The sequence below is a fragment of the Microcaecilia unicolor genome, chromosome 9, assembly GCF_901765095.1.
Source record: "Microcaecilia unicolor chromosome 9, aMicUni1.1, whole genome shotgun sequence".
NCBI classification, from domain to species: Eukaryota; Metazoa; Chordata; class Amphibia; order Gymnophiona; family Siphonopidae; genus Microcaecilia; species Microcaecilia unicolor.
In genome coordinates, this window is record NC_044039.1 from 224,207,981 (window position 1) to 224,229,365 (window position 21,385).

The 21,385-nt window shown below is 46.7% G+C and overlaps 1 protein-coding gene across 1 annotated transcript in view; it reads right to left on the minus strand.

Moving 5' to 3' along the window:
* TTLL5 (tubulin tyrosine ligase like 5) overlaps positions 1-21,385 on the minus strand; it is a 482,374-nt gene that overhangs the window by 361,492 nt on the left and 99,497 nt on the right. The window contains exons 9-10 of the mRNA XM_030213729.1: positions 18,724-18,808; positions 14,715-14,816 (exon numbers count right to left, since the gene is read on the minus strand). Coding sequence (XP_030069589.1) covers positions 14,715-14,816; positions 18,724-18,808 — 187 coding nt within the window. The remainder of the gene's footprint in view (positions 1-14,714; positions 14,817-18,723; positions 18,809-21,385) is intronic.

Below are 21,385 nucleotides of genomic sequence, written 5' to 3' on the forward strand. Positions count from 1 at the left end.
AAAAGCCTTATGCCTGAACTGGGTAGCCTGAGAGACCATCAGGAAAAACATTTACTTTTGATCCACAGAAGCTCATATTTCTTTTCTAAAAGAAATTTTCCAAAACCAATGACTTATCACTCTCATCACAAAATGTAACCAGAAGGAAGGACCTAGTAGTAATAATGTCTTATGTATCTTTCAAAAATGAAGTTAAAACAACCTCCTGTCTCTAACTGATCTACATGTTGCTGGTTGTCCTGAAGCTTCTTCTTAGAAGGCAAATAATAGCAATTACTCAGCAATATAGTTTCATAATTAGAAAGACCCCAGAATCTCCTTAAAATACTTTCTAAGAAGAATCTCCAGAGAAAGTAAATATATTTGAGAAAAATTCAGAAAGCGGAGGTTGTAGACTCTGTGGGCATTCTCCAGCATTTTCAAATAAAGCACATAGGAATCTTTAACAAAAGAACATGAAGAGGCCTGAATAGTAGCAACCTGAGCCTGGATGCCTGAAACTTGTTTATCTAAAACAGTCAAATTAGTGTACACATTGACCATTTTGTTAACCACCTGCTCAGAGAATATTGCAGTCCAAGTTATAACTGTTCCTAACATTCTTTACATGCAGCAGTTCAACAACCACAAATCTTTCAAGGTAATCTCCGTAGCCAACTCCACTAAAGGACCCACAGTACTAGAATCCATCACTTTAATAATATCAGGAAGTTTTGCAAAAGTAAGCAATTGAGGTGAAGCAACAGTATTCTGCTGCAGCGCCATAGGAGAAGGACAAACCACCTGAGAACCCGCTGCTACTGGAGAAAGTAATAGAGGGAGAGGCATTCTACCAGGGGGCTTAAAGGGACTTCAGTTGGAGACAGTACCTGAACTCCAAGTTGATTCTTCGTCCCCAATGGGACCATATTTTTATCCAACGGGACCACCTGTAACTGGAACAGAGACCTTGGGTTTTACAGCCCCTTTACGCTTCCCCACAGTGGTAAGAAAAAAATCTTCCAACCAACAAAGCTAACTTCCCTTGGAGCCCATTGGAGCTCCTTGGGGTTCCCAAGGGGCAGGGTGTGCCCCTTTCGGCATGCCCCTTTAGCCATGTCCTGCAGTTGCAAAGGCACTGGACTCTTGAAGCGCATGGGGAAGTTCTGCATGACGTCAAAGGTTGTCCTCAACAGTGGCTGATGATAGAAAACACCAGATCACCACCAAAAGCTCCTGCTCCTCCTGCAACTGTTAAGCAGGAGAGGGGCTCCCCAAACACAAATGCCACCACTTGCAGGCTTCTCCCAATCTCCCCACCAAAGGTGCCAGCCTCTTGAAGCAATAGGAGAAGTCCCGGAAGAGGTCAGGGGCTGTCCTCAACAGTGCCTGATGACAGAAGGTAAGGGATCACCACCAAAGGATCTTGCTCCTCCCGCAGCTGTAAGCGACAGACGGGCCCACCGAACAGAAACGCCACCACTTGAGCTTCTCCCCCATTGTGCTTCTAATTGCTGTACAGCTTCAAGTCATCTACAAACAGTAAGTGTGATGTAACCTCTGGATCACTGGCATCTTTAGGAGTAAGGCTAAACCCACAGCCCAAAGAGTTAATAAGAGTACTCAGTGGATTAAGTACCAAACAAAACAAAAGTGGTGACCTGGACTCTCCCAGAAATATGCCTCGCTGGATCTTGATGTTAGGAATGACAAATTGTCCATATGCGTATTGCAGATGGAGAATCACATTTTCATGGTGAACTTGATGTATTTGATCAATCAAGAGTTTATTTTATACATTTCAAGGCAACGTATTATCCAGGAATGTGGGACACTGTCAAAAGCTGTTTTATAGTCAATACATGCTATTCTGAAAGTTCTACTTTTCTTTTTTTCTTTTTAACTATCAACGTGTATTGAATGAAAAGTATACATAAAAAGTACAACCATATAAAGGAACAGCAATAACAACCACAAGAACATTCTGAACACATCCCTACCACCAAACTTCCACCCTCCTAACCCACCCCCTCCCAATCTGCTACAAGAAACAATAGTTGGCAACTACTACTTAACATTTCTAGAGCGCTACTAGGGTTACGCAGCGCTGTACAGTTTAACAAAAAGGACAGTCCCTGCTCAAAAGAGCTTACAATCTAATGGACGAAATGTCAAGTGGCAAGTGGGGCACTCTAGATTTCCTGAATAGAGATATGGTGGTTAGGTGCCGAAGGCGACATTGAAGAGATGGGCTTTGAGCAAGGATTTGAAGATGGGCAGGGAGGGGGCTTGGCGTATGGGCTGAGGAAGTTAATTCCAAGCATAGGGAGAGGCAAGGCAGAAAGGGCGGAGCCTGGAGTTGGCGATGGTGGAGAAGGGATGTGTCCTGTGAGCGGAGGTTTCGGGTAGGAGCGTACGGGGAGATAACGGTAGAGAGGTAGTGAGGGGCTGCAGATCGAGAGTATTTGAAGGTTAGTAGGAGAAGCTTGAACTGTATGCGGTACCTGATCGGAAGCCAGTGAAGTGACTTGAGGAGAGGGGTGATATGAGTATATCGGTCCAGGCAGAAGATAAGACGTGCAGCAGAGTTCTGAACGGACTGAAGGGGGAATAGATGGCAAAGTGGGAGGCCAGTGAGGACTAGGTTGCAGTAGTCAAGGCGAGAGGTAATGAGAGAGTGGATGAGAGTTCAGAAGGTGTGCTCAGAGAGGAAAGGGCGAATTTTGCTAATGTTATAGAGGAAGAAGCGACAGGTCTTGGCAATCTGCTCGATATGCGCAGAGAAGGAGAGGGAGGAGTCGAAGATGATGCCGAGGTTGCGGGCAGATGAGACTGGAACGATGAGGGTGTTATCAACTGAGATAGAGAGTGGAGGGAGAGGAGAAGTGGGTTTGGGAGGGAAGACAATAAGCTCGGTCTTGGCCATGTTCAGTTTCAAGTGGCGGTTGGACATCCAGGTGGCAATGTCAGATAAGCAGGCCGATACTTTGGTCTGGGTTTCTGCAGTGATGTCTGGTGTGGAGAGATAAAGCTGGGTGTCATCAGCATAAAGATGATATTGGAAACCATGAGAGGAGATTAGGGAGCCCAGGGAAGTGGTGTAGATTGAAAAAAGAAGGGGTCCAAGGACAGATCCCTGAGGAACTCCAACAGAGAGCGGGATGGGGGTGGAGGAAGAACCATGAGAATGTACTCTGAAGGTACGGTGGGAGAGATAAAGGAGAACCAGGAGAGGACAGAGCCCTGGAACCCAAATGAGGACAGTGTGGCGAGAAGTAGGTTGTGATTGACAGTGTCAAAAGCAGCGGATAGGTCGAGGAGGATGAGGATGGAGTAGTGACCTTTGGATTTGGCAAGGAACAGGTCATTGCAGACTTTAGATAGTGCCGTTTCTGTCGAGTGTAGGGGCGAAAGCCGGATTGAAGCGGATCGAGGATGGCATGAGAGGAGAGAAAATCAAGGCAGCGGCTGTGAACGGCGTGTTCAAGTATCTTGGAGAGGCAGGGTAGGAGGGAAATGGGGCGGTAGTTGGAGGGACAGCTAGGGTCAAGTGATGGTTTTTTTTAGGAGTGGTATGACTACAGCATGTTTGAAAGTGTCAGGGACAGTTGCAGTGGAGAGAGAGAGGTTGAGGATATGACAGATGGGGGGGTGACAGTAGGAGTGATGGTGTTAAGTAAGTTGGTGGGGATGGGGTCTGAGGAACAGGTGGTGCATTTCGAGGAGGAGAGGAGATGGTAAAATTATGTATCATACCTGATAATTTTCTTTCCATTAATCATAGCTGATCAATCCATAGACTGGTGGGTTGTGTCCATCTACCAGCAGGTGGAGATAGAGAGCAATCCTTTTGCCTCCCTATATGTGGTCATGTGCTGCCGGAAAGTCCTCAGTATGTCGATATCCAAGCTCCATCCGCAGGACTCAGCACTTAGAGAATTACACCCACAAAGGGACACTCTGCCCAGCTCACCACCGCCGAAACGGGGGAGGGGAATTAACCCAGCTCATCCCCACACAAGTGGGGGAGGGGAATCCGTCCAGCTCATCCCCGCGGAGCGGGGGAGGGACACCACCCCGCCGATGCGGGGGGATCTGGCTTATCCTGCAACCGCAACCGCGGGAGGAGCTGACTGACCCTAACACCGCCGAAGCGGGAGGGAGCGCCGGCAGAATTTATGTCTCAATCCAGCCCCATAAAACGGAGGGGAGAGGAATGCAGCAGCTCATTGTAACACAAACTCGTCTCAACTCCTGAAGAATCCAATTGAAAAAACTTGAACACGAAGTCCTCCTGAACAGGAACTGAAGACTAAACTTGAACCTGAAATGCAACCAGAATATAAACAGTACAGATATCTGGGAGGGACTATGGATTGATCAGCTATGATTAATGGAAAGAAAATTATCAGGTATGATACATAATTTTACCTTCCATATCATCATGCTGATCAATCCATAGACTGGTGGGATGTACCGAAGCAGTACTCACCCAGGGCGGGACATTGAAATCCCTGACCGCAACACTGAAGCTCCAAACCGGGCCTCCGCCCGAGCAGCCACAGTCAAGCAGTAATGCCTGGAGAAGGTATGGGCCGATGCCCAAGTTGCCGCCTTGCATATCTCTTCCAAGGAGACGGACCCGGCCTCTGCCATCGAGGCCGCCTGAGCTCTAGTGGAGTGAGCCTTCAGCTGAATAGGCGGCACCTTCCCCGCGGCCACATAAGCCGCTGCAATGGCTTCCTTGACCAATCTTGCCACTGTAGGCTTAGCAGCCTGCAGACCCTTACGAGGACCTGCAAACAGGACAAACAGATGATCCGATTTCCGGAAATCATTGGTCACTTCCAAGTATCTGATGATGACTCGTCTCACATCCAGAAATTTGAGAGCAGAGTATTCCTCTGGGTAGTCCTCCCTACGAAAGGAAGGGAGACAGAGCTGCTGATTCACATGGAAGCGAGAAACAATCTTGGGCAGGAAGGAAGGCACTGTGCGAATAGTCACTCCTGCCTCAGTGAACTGCAGAAAAGGCTCTCGACATGAGAGTGCCTGGAGCTCGGAAACTCTTCTGGCTGAAGTGATAGCCAGCAAAAAGACTGCTTTCAACGTCAGGTCTTTCAGAGATGCCCTCGACAAGGGTTCAAAAGGCGGCTTCTGCAAGGCTCTGAGCACCAGGTTGAGATTCCACGCAGGCACCACTGAGTGCAGAGGAGGGCGCAGGTGATTAACTCCCTTGAGAAAGCGTACCACATCTGGCTGCGAAGCCAGGGAAGCACCCTTCAGGCGGCCCCTGAAGCAAGCCAGAGCCGCTACCTGGACTTTAAGGGAACTGAGCGACAGGCCTTTCTCCAGACCTTCTTGCAGGAACGCCAGCACTGAAGAAATTGGAGCAGTGAAGGGAGAAAGTGAGCCTGCTTCACACCACGCTGCAAAGATACGCCAAACCCTGGCGTAAGCAGTAGAAGTAGAACGCTTCCTCGCTCTCAGCATAGTGGCGATGACCTTGTCTGAGAAGCCCTTCTTCCTCAGACACTGCCGCTCAATAGCCAGGCCGTAAGACCAAAGGGGGAGGGATCCTCCATCACCACGGGACCCTGATGCAACAGGCCCTGCTCCACTGGCAGCCGCAGAGGGTCGTCCACTGAGAGCCTGATCAAGTCCGCATACCAGGGACGTCTGGGCCAGTCCGGACCCACCAGGATTATCCGGCCCGGATGCTTTGCCACCCGGTCTAGTACCCTGCCCAACATGGGCCAGGGCGGGAACACATAGAGAAGCTCCTGTGTCGGCCACTGTTGGAGAAGAGCATCTACTCCCAGAGATCGAGGGTCCCGTCCTCTGCTGAAAAAGCGCGGCACTTGGCAATTGGCCGATGACGCCATCAGATCTAGGCTCGGCTGGCCCCAGCGCTTCGTGATGTGCAAGAACGCCTGAGCCGATAACTGCCACTCTCCGGGATCCAAGGTATGGCGACTGAGAAAGTCCGCCTTGACATTCATGACTCCGGTAATGTGGGCCGCCGACAGCTGTTCCAGGTTCGCTTCCGCCCACTGGCATAGATTCATGGCTTCCTTGGCTAGAGGGGCGCTCTTGGTACCTCCCTGGCAGTTGACATAGGCCACAGCCGTGGCATTGTCCGACAGGACCCGTACTGGCTTCAACGCCAGTACCGGGAGGAACTCCAAAAGCGCCAACTGAATGGCTCTGAGTTCCAGGAGGTTGATAGACCACTTTGCCTCTGCAGGAGACCAGAGCCCCTGCGCTGTCCTTCCCAAGCAGTGGGCTCCCCAGCCCGTCAAAGAGGCGTCCATCGTGACGACAATCCACTCCGGGGTCACAAGAGGCATCCCTGCAGACAACTTGTCTGTCTTCAGCCACCAGCTCAGCGCCTTGCGCACTGCTGGGTCCAAAGGAAGGCGCACAGCATAATCCTCCGACACCGGAGTCCAGCGCTGCAGCAGAGAGTGTTGTAGTGGTCTCATATGAGCCCTGGCCCAGGGCACTACTTCCATCGTGGCCGTCATAGAGCCCAACAGCTGCACATAGTCCCAAGCCCGAAGCGGAGAGGCTACTAGGAACTGGTCCACCTGAGCCTGAAGTTTGACAATCCGATTGTCTGGCAGGAACACTCTGCCCACTTGGGTGTCGAATCGAACTCCCAGATACTCCAGGGACTGAGTCGGGCGCAGCTGGCTTTTCTCCCAGTTGATGATCCACCCCAGGGAGCTCAAAAGAGCAATCACCCGGTCCACAGCTTTGCCGCACTCTGCATAAGAGGGGGCTCGGATCAACCAGTCGTCCAGATAAGGATGGACTTGTACTCCTTCCTTTCGCAGGAAAGCCGCGATGACCACCATTACTTTGGAGAAGGTCCGCGGAGCAGTAGCCAACCCGAACGGGAGGGCTCTGAACTGGAAGTGTCGGCCCAGGACTGCAAAACGCAGAAAGCGTTGATGAGGAGGCCAGATGGGAATATGCAAGTACGCTTCCTTGATGTCCAAGGATGCCAGGAACTCCCCTGCCTTCACTGCCGCTATAACAGAGCGGAGAGTCTCCATGCGAAAGTGCCGAACTTTCAAGGCCCGATTGACCCCTTTGAGGTCGAGGATAGGCCGTACAGAACCTCCTTTCTTTGGTACCACAAAGTAAATGGAGTAACGTCCCTTGCCAAGCTGATTTTCTGGCACCGGAACGACCGCACCCAGGCGGATCAGATTGTCCAAGGTCTGCTGCACTGCCACAGCTTTGACCGGAGACTTGCAGGGAGAGAGTACAAACCCGTCTCTTAAGGGTCGGCAGAACTCTAGCTTGTAGCCGTCTCTGATGACTTCCAGCACCCAAGCGTCTGAAGTTACCCTGGTCCACTCGCCCAGAAACGAGGACAGGTGTCCTCCAATCTGCACTGGGCCATGGACCAGGACCCCGTCATTGGGTACGAGACCCTGGGGGAGGACCGGAGGGCGCACCTCCGGGACGGCGGTCTCTGCGAAAGGAATGCTGCTTGGGGGAGAAGTTCCTCTTGAAGGAAGAGGGGGCAGAGGAGCCCGACTTGCCCGGGCGGTACCGACGGGCTTCCTGAAACCGTCCTCTGGAGTTACCGGGGCGATCACTGGCCCGAGCCCTGACCTCTGGTAACCTCTTGCCCCTAGACGTGCCGAGATCGGTCACAATTTTGTCCAGCTCGACCCCAAAAAGCAGCTTGCCTTTAAAAGGCAACTTAGCCAGGCGGGACTTAGAGGCGTGGTCAGCAGACCAATGTTTCAGCCAAAGCCACCGCCGCGCAGAGACTGTCTGAGCCATACCTTTGGCCGAGGCTCTCAAGACATCATACAGTAAGTCTGCCAAATAAGCCAAGCCCGATTCCAGGGCCGGCCAATCAGCCCTCAAGGAAGCATCCGAGGGGGAAGCCTGCTGCACAATCGTCAGGTACGCCCTGGCCACATAGGAGCCGCAAACTGAGGCCTGCAAACTTAAGGCAGCCGCCTCGAAGGACGACCTTAAGGCCGCCTCCAATCTTCTGTCTTGGGCGTCCTTTAGGGCCGTGCCACCTTCCACCGGCAACGCCGTTTTCTTAGTCACCGCAGTGATTAAAGAATCCACGGTAGGCCAAAGAAAGGCTTCCCGTTCACTTTCAGGCAAAGGATAGAGGCGGGACATAGCCCTAGCCACTTTGAGGCTCGCTTCCGGGACATCCCATTGAGCCGAAATTAAGGTGTGCATGGCATCATGCACGTGGAAGGTTCTAGGCGGGCGCTTCGTCCCCAGCATAATGGCAGAGCCAACAGGGGCTGAGGGAGAGACGTCCTCTGGAGAGGAAATCTTCAAAATGCTCATGGCCTGCACTAACAGGTTCGGCAAATCCTCTGAGCGAAAGATCCGCGCTGCAGAGGGGTCATCCGCTCCATCCGAGTGGGAATCCGTCTCCTCCAAGGAATCCGCAAAGGACCGTTGGGAGAACTCAGATACCTCATCTACATCAGAGGAGACAAAGTCCTCTAAGGCCTGGGAATCCACCCGAGGGCGTTTACTTCCGGGGGCCTCAACCCCTTTATCGGACAAGGGAGAAGGGGCAGCGTTCTGCATAAGGAAGGCCTGATGCAGCAGCAAAATAAACTCGGGGGAGAAACCCCCCAGACTGTGCACTTCAGCCGCCTGGGCCACAGCCCTAGACGCACCCTCAACCGGCGCTCGCAAGAGTGGGGGAGAAACATGCTGCGCATCCAAGATGGTGTCCGGCGCGACACTCCGCGAAGGAGCCGCGCTGGAAGAACGGCGCTTAACTTTAGCCGCTTTTTTGCCATCGCCCAAATCAAGGGCGGCCATGGCATTAAAGTCTCCCAGCTCAAGGGCGGCCCAAGAAGAAGCCGTCCGAGCAGGGTGGCCGGCCAAGATGGCGGAGGCGAGCAGCGGGGGATGGGCATTTATGGCGGGAAAAACCGCCGCACCGGAGGAAGACCCGGGACACTGACCGGCCTCCGAACTGACACCCAACAAGGGCGAGTCAGACTTTAAGACCCCCGCATCCCCGCTAGAAGCGCACACGCGGTCCGGGGAGCGATTCTTCGCGCCCTCGCCCTCCGACGCCATAGGCCACGTGGAGATCGATCGGGGAACCCCCTGCCCGCTATAAAAAGGTAAAAATTACCTGCTTCTCGCTCCGAGCTGTAACGACCTGGTGTCCCAGTGAGTAGCTGCAATAAACGTTTAAATAAACGTCGAAATAATCGTCCTTAAGGACGTTCAAAAAAAATTTTTTTTTTTTTTAACAGAGCCAGCGGGAGGGGGGAGAAAAGAAGGGACCTGGCGCCACCAGGTTTGCACTTGCTCAAGAAGAGCCCTCAACCCCAGGTACTCAACAAAACCTAAAAATTAGGCTTGGAGACCTAGCCAGAGCTGCTGCTGTGCGTGACCACCACCTGCTGAGATAGAGAACATACTGAGGAGTTTCCGGCAGCACATGACCACATATAGGGAGGCAAAAGGATTGCTCTCTATCTCCACCTGCTGGTAGATGGACACAACCCACCAGTCTATGGATTGATCAGCATGATGATATGGAAGGGTGGTTTCCTCTTCGGTGATATCAGGAAAAGAGGAGAAGGAGGCCTGGATTGGTTGGTTAAGGGAGTGGGTTATAGGGTGAAGAGGAGGAGATGGTTTGGTGGTGAATTTGAGGTTGATCTTCTGCACCTTGTCGCGGAAGTAGTCAGCCAGTGATTGAGAAGAGAGTGAGGGGGGGGGGGGGGAGTGGAGGGCACTTTGAGGAGGGAGTTAAGGGTGGCAAAGAGAAGACGAGGGTTAGAGCTGAGGGAATTAGTCAATTGGGTGTAATAGTCCTGTTTGGCAAGGAATAAGGAGGACTGGAAGGAGGATAGCATGAATTTGTAATGAATGAAGTCGGTATGGGTGCGAGATTTCCTCCAGAGGCATTCAGCTGATTGGGCGCAGGAGCGAAGATATCGGGTGCAAGGGGTCAGCCAGGGCATCCAGAGCAGAGGAGAGAATGGCATTGTATGTGGAGACAGCCTTGTCTACAGACTCAGAGGACATGATGGAAGGGAGGAGATCAGAGATACTAGAGGATAAGGTGGGAGGGTCAACAGCTTGGAGATTCCTGGAAGTAGTGGTTAGTGTTGGGCGGGACTGAGGGGGAGGGTGATGAAGTGTGAAGGTGATCAGGTGGTGGTCAGAGAGAGGAAGAGCTGAGGCGCAGAAATTAGAGGATGAGCAGATAGAAGAGAGGACGAGGTCAAGACAGTGGCCAGATTGGTGAGTAGGGGTGGTGGAGCTCAGTTGGAGGTTGAAGGAGGAGGTTAGAGTGAGGAACTGAGAAGCGTATGAGTCGTATGGGTTATCAATGTGTATGTTAAAGTCACCAAGAATGAGGGATGGGGATGAGGGCTCAAGAAAAACGGAGAGCCAGGCATCGAAGTCGGGAAGGAAGGAAGGGAGGGACTTATCAGGGGGGCGGTAAATGACTGCAACTCTGAGTGGCAGCGGGTAGAATAGACGGATGGAGTGGACTTCAAAGGATGAGAAGCAGTGAGACTGCGGTAGGAGGAGAGGTTGAAAACTGCAGGAGGGCGAAAGTAGTAGCCCGACGCCGCCACCGCGGACAACTGGGCGGGGAGAATGGGAGAAAAGATAACCTCCGTGGCAAAGGGCCGCGACTGAGGCAGAGTCGTCAGGGGTGAGCCAGGTTTCAATCAGGGCGAGCAGTTGAAGGGAATGGGAGATGAAGAGATCACAGGGACTCTTCAGTGAGTGCCTCCCCCTGCCACAATACACCCCCCCTAACAAAACCGGCGAACGCCGTTATGGTACTATGTAAGCCACATTGAGCCTACAAATAGGTGGGAAAATGTGGGATACAAATGTAACATAATAATAAAACAGCATCAAAAGGACTCATACAGTAAAAAGCATAAAAGATAAACAAGTCCATTTCTCGTAGGCTGCATCAAAATGATCATATAGGTCTATCAATTGGTCCATGTCTCTTACCACCCGAAGTTGTGAGGCCCAGGAATGCAGCACAGGTACATCAGATTGTTTCCAATCGGCTGCAATTTCATATTTAGCAGCTGCTAAGTAAATCCATTTGACCCTTGTGAGCCAGCGCTGCTCCATCTTATTACCCAGTCCCAAGAGACAAAATTTAGGATCACAGGGAAAAGTAACTCCCAATGCCTGGGATAGCAACCCAGCAAGAGCTGTCCAAAAGAATTGCAAGACCACCATATATGATAAAATGTACCCCTGTCCATCTGACGTCTCCAACACTTTTCTGTACTGGCGACTGGAAACAAGTGTTTCAGACATGCTGGTGTGTAATACTATCTGGTAACTACTGTATAGGCATTCTCCTTAATCAACATGCACAAGGAGGCTTTCTTCACATCATCAAACACTCACTTCCACTGGCTAGGCAGAAGTACTTCACCCAAATCTGTTCCCAATCTAACGAATTTATATTTCTGAAAGTCCCATCCAACCAAAAATCTATAGAGAATGGATATGAGTCTCTTCAACTTACCCAAAACAACCCACAAATTCTCCCAGTGCTCAACATCTTCCGGTTTGTCCCGCAACCAGCACTGAGTACTTATAAAATGTTTTAACTTGCAAACAGGGAAACAGGTCACGGGTCTGGAGGTTGTACAGATCCCAGAATTCAGCAAATGTCTCCAATATCTAGAAGATAATGAAAACAAAACCCCACTGTTCCCAAGAAGCAAAAAAGCCACTCTCCCACCCTGCCCGAAACATAGGCTCATGCTGTATGGACGCAAAGGACAAGGAGCCCCAGCCCCCTCCCTTGCAATCGCTGAACCTTATACCACAGTCCCAAAAGATGCTTCATATAAGGATTACTGATATGCCTCTTCAAGAGAGTTCTAATTTTCTTAGCACTAGCCATAATGGCTTTATTCCACACCAATTGGTCCTTGGTTCCATACGCTCCCTTCTTATTGGCCTTCTGTTCTATTGCTATAATGTTATTAGAGTCAATACGAATATAAATTCTATCGGCATCTACTGTAGGTAGACAAGGTATGGGTCTGTAATTTTTAGAAATGTTACTCCCTATGAAATAAGAAATGTTTTGTCTGTTATTACCATTCTTGATATTTGTCAGGTCCTGGTGAAGCGATGTTAATTGTTTGCGCAAAAGTTGTCACTCCATCTGTGCCAGGGCTCTTCCAATTTGGGGCTCATAAGTATATAATCACTGCCACGCTGGGAAAAACCAAAGGTCCATCAAGCCCAGCACTCCGTCTCCGACAGTGGCCAATCCAGGCCCCAAGAACCTGGCAAAACCCCAAAATTTAATAACGATCAATGGACTTTTCCTTCAGGAATCTGTACAGACCCCCATTAAACTCAGCAAGGCCAGTTGCCGTCACTACCTTCTCCGGCAATGAGTTCCAGAGTCGAACCACGCGCTGAGTAAAGAAAAACTTTCTCCAATTTGTTTTAAACCTACCACATTCTAATTTCATCTTGTGTCCCCTGGTTCTATTATTGTTAGAAAGCATAAACAAACGCTTCACATCTGTCCGCTCTACCCCACTCATTATTTTGTACACCTCTATCATATCACCCCTCAGCCGCCTTTTCTCCAGGCTGAGTCCTAGCCTTCTTAACCTCTCCTCATAAGGTAGTCGTCCCATCCCTTTTATCCTTTTCGTCGCCCTTCTCTGCACCTTCTCCAATTCCTTTATATCTTTTTCGAGATGAAGTGACCAGAACTGAACACAATACTCCAGGTGTGGTCGCACCATGGAGCGATATAATGGCATTATAACATCCTCGTGCTTGTTTTCCATCCCTTTTCTAATAATACTCAACATTCTGTTCGCCTTCTTAGCCGCCACAGCACATTGAGCGGAAGATTTCAACGTCCTATCCACGATGACTCTCAGATCCCTTTCTCGGTCCGTAACTCCTAAAGCGGAACCTTGCATGACATAGCCGTAATTCGGGTTCCTCCTTCCCACGTGCATCACTTTGCACTTGTCAACATTGAACTTCATCTGCCATTTGGACGCCCAATCCCCCAGTCTCACGAGGTCCTCTTGTAATCTTTCACACTCCTCCCGCGACGAGACGACCCTGGATAACTTTGTGTCATCTGCGAATTTAATTACCTCACTAGTTACTCCCATCTCAAGGTCATTTATAAATATGTTAAAAAGCAGTGGTCCCAGCATAGACCCCTGAGGGACCCCACTAACTACCCTTCTCCATCGAGAATAATGATCATTCAACCCTACTCTCTGCTTCCTATCTTTTAACCAGCTCTTAATCCATAATAATACACTGCCTCCGATCCCATGACTCTCCAGTTTCCTTTGGAGTCTTTCATGAGGCACTTTGTCAAACGCCTTCTGAAAATCTAGATATACAATATCGACCGGCTCTCCCCTTTGTCCACATGTTTGTTCACCCCCTCTTTTCTAGCTCTTTTGTAGTTACTTTTATGTTTCCCTTTTCCAGATACTCCTCAAGGATAGCCACTCTGCTTCACCATTGGACTCAACAGGGTCCTCATATAAGCTTCTCCAGAATGTTTCTATTTCAGCTTTAATTGGTGGTATTTGTGCTGTTAAACTCTTACCCAATTCCACGAAGAATTGTTTTGGGTTCTCTCTTAACAATTTATTTTGATATTTCTCTTTTCTGTTCTCTTCATATCTCTGCAGTTTTTGTGCTTCTGCTGTAATTTTAATTATTGGAGCATACAAATTTAAGGTCTTCCTCTGTTAATGCAGATGCCTCAGTTTAATGTTTTGAATTTTTCATATGATTTATTTGTAACATTTGTACCCCGCACTTTCCCACTCAATGGCAGGCTCATTGCGGCTTACATAGTAAAACAGGATAACAAGTTGACATGTAGTTATTATAGGAAAAATGTAGGGGAGGGGTAAGAAGAAGGATATAATAAATTGTGTGTAGATTGGTAAAAAGAGGGATATGTTAAAGGAATAATAGGGGACTACATTCCAGTTCTGAGTTCTTGGATTGGTCTAGTGGTACACATGATCTTTACTTATCTTGATCCTTTGAGATACCTCGGCTCACAACGATTTTATTTTCCCTTCAATACATTTTTTTTCCAAGGAGGTACTGTCTTTCTTTTCCTCCCCCTGCCCCTGTATCCTTGCTGATAGAATTCTGCTTGCTGCATAATATTGGATTCGGTCAACTTCTGTGATTTTAACAAATGTTCCCTTTATACATGTTAAGGCCTTATTCATTTTACTTATCATACTTTTCACTTGAGATGTCAAATTCAACTTGGGTAATATTTCCCTGTCCTGGAACACAGCATATTTATCTATTTCCAGAGAGGCTAGGAGCTCAATTATTAATTCGCTCATCTCTGGGACTGTTTCCTTCCTTTTTGTCTTCCACTTCAGTTAACATCTTAGTTTGTCTTTCATTTATTTCACTCTCCTGCAATTCTAGATGCTGTTAGTACTTTGTTTTGAACCTCCTCCCTCATCAACCTTTATCCTGATGTTCCTTTCTCTCTCTACATCAACCTTTTTACTAGTACTCCTTTCTGGATCCCCTCCTTCTCCCTCTGCATCAGTGTCCTTTGAATGATTTTTTCCAAACCATTTCTGAATACAGGATGGAGATGAGACTGGGTAACCCCTTTACTGCACTATGTCACATTAAGGATTTGCAATGAATCCCTTCTAGCTGGGCACACCTTGTACCTGACATAGTCACTGCTTTTCTTATTTACGCTGTAGTTGGTCAGATGCATAAACTGGTTTTTAATGTTTCTTGCTGCTTTGTCATATTTCACCGTTGCAAACCTAGAAACAGAGAAAGGTTACAGAACATGGGAACAGCAGCAGGCATGCAAGAAGTGAGACACTGGCTGTCTGTGTACAATGTTAGGGTATAACACTCTTATTGGCATCTCTTCCTCTTTTTCATAAAAATTGAAAAGTTATTAGTATTATTGCTTTGTCTCTGTATCCAATAAGGAACTCCAGCACCTCTTGTCATGGTCCCACTACTACTTATTTCAGTCCCTTCTCCACAGACCTTACCAGAGAAGTCAAGAGAATACACAGAACAAAAAGACTTTAGTAATTTCACTTATTTAAAAAAATGGTTAAAACCAACAAGACTAATTGTATAAGACAGGCCTCAAAAATATGTGTTTTTATACTGGATTTAAATAGGGCCAGAAGAGAAGAAGTAATGAAGAGCGGCAGAATAAATGCATTAAGAAAAACGAACTATATACAGAAGCAGATAAAAAGCTGTGTGACTTAAGTACAAGGGTTACATGGGTATAGCAACACTGGGGAAAGACAAGTCTCACTGCTGAATTTTGAAGTTTATTTATTCATTCATTCATTATAATTTAATGTACCACACATTGTCAAAGCCTTTTGGTAGGATTAAAGCACAAGCAAAACAAGCATGCACCTAGGGTCTAAACACTTGGAGGAGTCTCTCTGATGTGCTGATTCAATGACTTCCAAGGCAAATTTTTAAAATGGTAAATCAGCTACTGCAGAACGAAGAATGAGGGTAGACCAGAGCCACTGCTGTCAACTTAAGTCTATCTATTCTCCCACCCATTGTCCTCCAGGCACCAGATGGAGGTAGCAAACAGAATTTCTTATTTCCCGTTTCACCTTCTGCCAGTTTTTCCTCTGCAGTCTGAACCACACAGGCCCCCATTTGTGGGAGTTTTTGTTTATTTTATATTATGAAGTAAATGACTTTTTTGAAACAGATAACTTAAGAACTGATTAGGGGGAGCAAATTGATACAAGAGAGGTGTTGGTGATGCTTAGTAATAGTGACCAAAATGAGAGCAAATTTGACTAACTGGATTGAGGAGACAAAGGAAATCTATTGCATTCGCAATTAACTTCAAAAGAGAGACTATGATACAATAGTTTTTTAAAAATATACTTTGGATTAACATAATGTTTCAACACTTCTCATTTAACTGCTTATATGTGGTTGGCATAATGGCAAATTGCCAACCAGTGTTTAATCATGAATGACAATAACCTGCATAGATGGCTGCGGATCAGGCCGACTTGTTAGGCAGACTACATGGACCATGCAGGTCTTTATCTGCCACCATTTACTGAACAGTTGCTATTATTTGTTAAACACTTTACTGAATTTTATCGAGTCATAGACATCCTGGGAATAATTGCAGATGTATCTCTGTGATCAGAGCTGTCTGAAATTTACAGAATCTGAATTGCAGGCATTACATCTAAAAATGTCATCTGGAGGGGGATAATCGAAAGGGGCGCCCAAGTTTTCCTCAGGACGTCCTCGCAAAACGTCCCCGCGAAAGGGCAGGGAAACCCAATTATCAAAACAAGATTGGCGTCCATCTTTCATTTCGATAATACGGTCGGGGACGCCCAAATCTTGACATTTAGATCGTTCCTAGAGATGGTCATCCCTAGACTTGGTCGTTTCTGATTTTCTGCGATAATGGAAACTAAGGACGCCCATCTCAGAAACGATCAAATTCAAGCCCTTTGGTCGTGGGAGGAGCCAGTATTCGTAGTGCACTGCTCCCCCTGACATGCCAGGACAGCAACCAGGCACCCTAGGGGGCACTGCAGTGGACTTCATAAATTGCTCCCAGGTACATAGCTCCCTTACTGTGTGCTGAGCCCCCCAACCCCCCCCCCTCAAAACCCACTACCTCCAACTGTACACCACTACCATAGCCCTTACGGGTGAAGGGGGCACCTAGATGTGGGTACAATGGGTTTCTGGTGAGTTTTGGAGGGCTCACATTTACCACTACAAGTGTAACAGGTAGGGGGAGGATGGGCCTGGGTCCGCCTGCCTGAAGTGCACTGCACCCACTAAAACTGCTCCAGGGACCTGCATACTGCTGCGATGGACCTGACATTTGAGGCTGGCACAACATATTTTTAAAGTTGTTTTTTGAGGGTGGGATGGGGTTAGTGACCACTGGGGGAGTAAGGGGAGGTCATCCCCGATTCTCTCCGGTGGTCATCTGGTCAGTTCGGGCACCTTTTTGTGCCTTGGTCGTAAGAAAAACAGGACCAGGTAAAGTCATCCAAATGCTTGTCAGGGACGCCCTTTTTTTTTTTCATTACGGGTCGAGGACGCCCATGTGTTAGGCACGCCCAAGTCCCGCCTTCGCTACGCCTCCGACACACCCCCGTGAACTGTGGTCGTTCCCGCAACGGAAAGCAGTTGGGGACGCCCAAAATCAGCTTTCGATTATGCCGATTTGGGCGACCCTGTGAGATGGACGCCCATCTTCCGATGTGTCGAAAGATGGGCGTCCTTCTCTTTCGAAAATAAGCTGATATCCTATACATCATAAAGCAAGCAAAACGCTGAGCCCAAATGGGCTCCCAGTAGAATTTTATAAATTCCTGCAGGAGCAAATTGCTTTGCTGCTGGCAACTTATTTTGAACAAGTCATGGAGGAAGAAAAAAATTCCCTTCAAATTTCTATAGGGTCATCACAGTAATTCCTAAACCTGACAACGATCTCACATGGGTGGAGTTTTATGAAGCAGTTTCTCTAATTAACTTTGATCTAAAAATAAATGCAAAAATAATGGCCTCAGATCACTCTAGGGTATAATTCTAGACTCTACTTTGCTATTTGAAAAGCAGATTAATGCTCAGCAAAAGATATTTTTAAGCTTCAACAATTACGGGCAATAAGATTTTTTTTTTTTTTTTTTAGGCAAAGATTTTAGGACCATAGCCCAAGACGTTTTGCTGCAACAACTGGATCATTGCAATTCATTATACTCTCGTATATCAAATAAGTTTTTTAATTGCCTGCAGTTATTGCAGAATACTGCTATTAGATTGATAAGTGGGATGGTCGTTTTGATAGCGTATCTTCTACTTTACAAGTTTTTCATTGGTTGATGGTAAGTAAATGTATTCATTTTAAAAGAATTTAATTTTTAATCAATTTTTGGTTTAAACTCAGAAGGGTTAGGTGAATTACTTGTGTTTCCATCTCTTGACAGAAGTTTAGAGTTCCTATGAACTTTGAAACTGGGCTTCTCCATTTTAAAAAATGTCTACTTTAAATCCATTTTTGAGGGTTCTTTCCCCTTCTCTGGGGCTGGACTGTGGAATTTGTTATCTCGGAACTTGAAGTACATGCCTTCTTATTTTTCATTCAGGAAAGTCCTGAAAATTTACTTGTTTGAACAATAATTAGTGGCTTGGACTATGCTCAACGATTTCTTTTTTTTTTTTTTTAATTTATATGTATTTCAACTTGTTAATGTCCTCCATTGTTATTTTATTTTTAAATTGTAAACTGCTGTGAATCCTATTCGAATACTGCAGAAAAGCTCAAATAGAATAGGTAGTACATACTGATCAGGTGAGAATTGTCTGAAAGTAGCAAAGTACCAATGCTACTAACTAGGCTAGATGCTCAGAAAGCATTTGAATGTGTCAACTGGGATTTACTGTTTGCAGTACTGGAAACATGCAGGCTGCAGGTCCCTTTCCTGGACATACTTTACTGATTTCAGTGGTGATAGTAAATAACACAGTTTCAGATATTTTCTTCATTTTATATTTGGAGCCATTGCTGCGGAAGTTGAAGAGGAAATCACACAGATGCAAACAGGGATTGCCTTTGCAAAATTATGGCCTTTGCTGATGATTGCTGAACTCATACAGTTCATTATGCAGCATGCAGTAAGGGATGCATACCTGGCCAAGCCTTCTTCGTAAAGGTAGATAACGAGAGGATCATAGGAGGTTACCAACACATAGAGCCGAACATCAAACTTGAATCCTACAGAAAAGATGAGATCAGTTGAAGAAGACAGTTATCATAGATACAGCCATTAAAAAAAAAATGTCCAGGAACTTTGCTAAGCACACAACGCTTATGTGTAGGGAGAAAAGATGTCATGATGTATGACACACTCTGCTAACCTGAGTTGCTTAATGCCACATACAACAGGAGAGAGTGAACCTGTGGCAGAAACTAGGCCCTGCATAGAAAGCTGGGAGGCAGAGAACACTACACAAACTTAGGAGACAGCCAGACAGATCTTGAATGACATTCTGGGAAGTAGAGGGTACCACAAAGAGCTATGCACTTCTTTCTTTGCTTTCTATAAATATCTGCTGAAAATCTACTATATGGTTTCTAATTATAATTGTGTCTCTCAGTTGGGTTTAGTATTCTGCCTCAAGGCCTACAAGGCACAGATGAATTATCTAGCAGTGATACAGACAAAAACAAATAAAACAACAATGCTTATCTGTATCTGTACCATGTATAGCAAGATTAACTTTTCCACATGTGGGTAACATCATTGTATAGTGTCAGCCCACATGCAGTAGAAAGTGCATCATACAACCATCTGTAAAGCTTCACAGTCTATGCCAAAGCTAACAGCATACAGAGCAAATAAGTGATTAAAATGAATATTTGAGGGGTGGGAAAGAATATAGGACTACTAATCCTACTGCACAGAGAACACCATTATAGTCAAGCAAATTTGTTTTCTCCATGGACAAACAGCATGAAGAATAAGGGGGCTCCCAAGGTAAGATTTACCTTCATGTCCCTACTCTGAGATGAACCAGAGTTAAATCATCTAATGTCACATAATACATCTGTAAACCAAACGGGAAAACAAAAACTTCCACAAACAGGCAAGAACAAAACTCAAGACTGGAAGATGCCAGTCACAAGCTCCAAGATGACCAATAAAGAAGTTTATTCTTCAACATGTACAGTGCTGATGGTAGAAATCCAATATGGGCCGTATTTCAGCACGCAGGCCTTCATCGGGGGTTCTCAGATGCCAGCAAAGAGATCATATAAACATACTGAGGGTGAAGTCTTAAAATCAGCAACACAAAAAGTATCAAAGCTCGTATCTTTGAACAACAATATAAACTCCAAAGTATCAGTGTCTTCAAGGCTATGAGTTCTGATACTTTGTGTCATAAAATTGGATATGAAAGTGCGGGACTTTATATCTCGAAGAGCAAAGGGAGAGCTTAGCCTATCAGAAACAGGGACAGAAAGTGGATTGGTGAAAGGGGGGGGGGGGGTAGAGGTAATATTTCCAGACTTTACAGAGCGCTCTTACTATACTCCAACCCAATAGAACATTATTTGGACAAGTGGGGTGAGGCCCTGGGGGAGACATACACACCTCCACAATGGAAACTAGCATTCAGATCCTTGCTTAAAGTTTCAATCTCCAGTGCCATGGTTGAAAGTGGCCATAAAATACTATATTGTTGGTATTATACTCGGCATCGCATTGTAAAAATGTTCCGAACAGGCTCCGCTAAATGCTGGCGACAGTGTGATGAAACGGGTGATATGTTCCACATCTGGTGGTCCTGTAAACATGCTCAGGCATACTGGGCACAGACTTTGCAATTTCTATCTGAGGTAACAGGGGTGACCTATCCAATGAAAATGGACCATTGTTTACTGCACTTCAAACCCAAGGGAGTTCAGAACCCAATACACCAATTTGCTGGACAAGTGTTCGTGGCCAGCAAGCTGGTTCTGGCAGCAGCTTGGAAGCAGCCAACGCTTCCAAGCCTTCAGAGAGTCCTGCAGAAACTAGACTACATATGCTTGATGTCAAAACATATTGCACTGCGAACCGGCCGACTAATACAACATCAAAAAATTTGGAAACCCTATGAACAATGGCAATCATCATAGCGCACCTCTGGACAGTAAAGACTAAAATGCAGTGTTGCGAAAGGTAGATTTGATAAGATACGGAAAGGGGAAGGAAGGGGGAGGGGGGATGAAATAAGCATGACAGGGTTGACTGGAAGGAACCTGTTATGGTAGTTATTGGTTAGTAATTTTGCTGTATTAGAACTGTTTTCCTTACTTATCACCCCTACCACTGCAATTTCCTCACCCCTAGCTGTCTGTTCGTCTGTCCAATTTAGATTGTAAGTTCTGTTGAGCAGGGACTGTCTTTTCATGTTAATTTGTACAGCGCTGCGTAAGTCTAGTAGTGCTATAGAAATGTTTAATAGTAGTAGTAGTAGTACTGTCGAGTGTATATATGAAAATAATAAAATAAACAGTTAAAAAAAAAAATAAATAAAATTGGATACGATTTTAAAAGACTTCACACTCAGCTTGTTTATATGATCTTGTTGCTAGCATTAGAGAATGACACGGGGACAAAGTTGGTCTCCATCCCTGCCCCATCCCCATGGATTCCGCCTCCGTCCCTGCCCCATCCCCGTCCCCGCCCCATCCCCATGGGCTCCTTATCTACAGAAGCATCAAACAATTATCATTTTATATTAAACCTTTTTATTAAAGTATAAAAAGGAACAATATGCTGTGCAACCGTTGGGTTTAAATTAT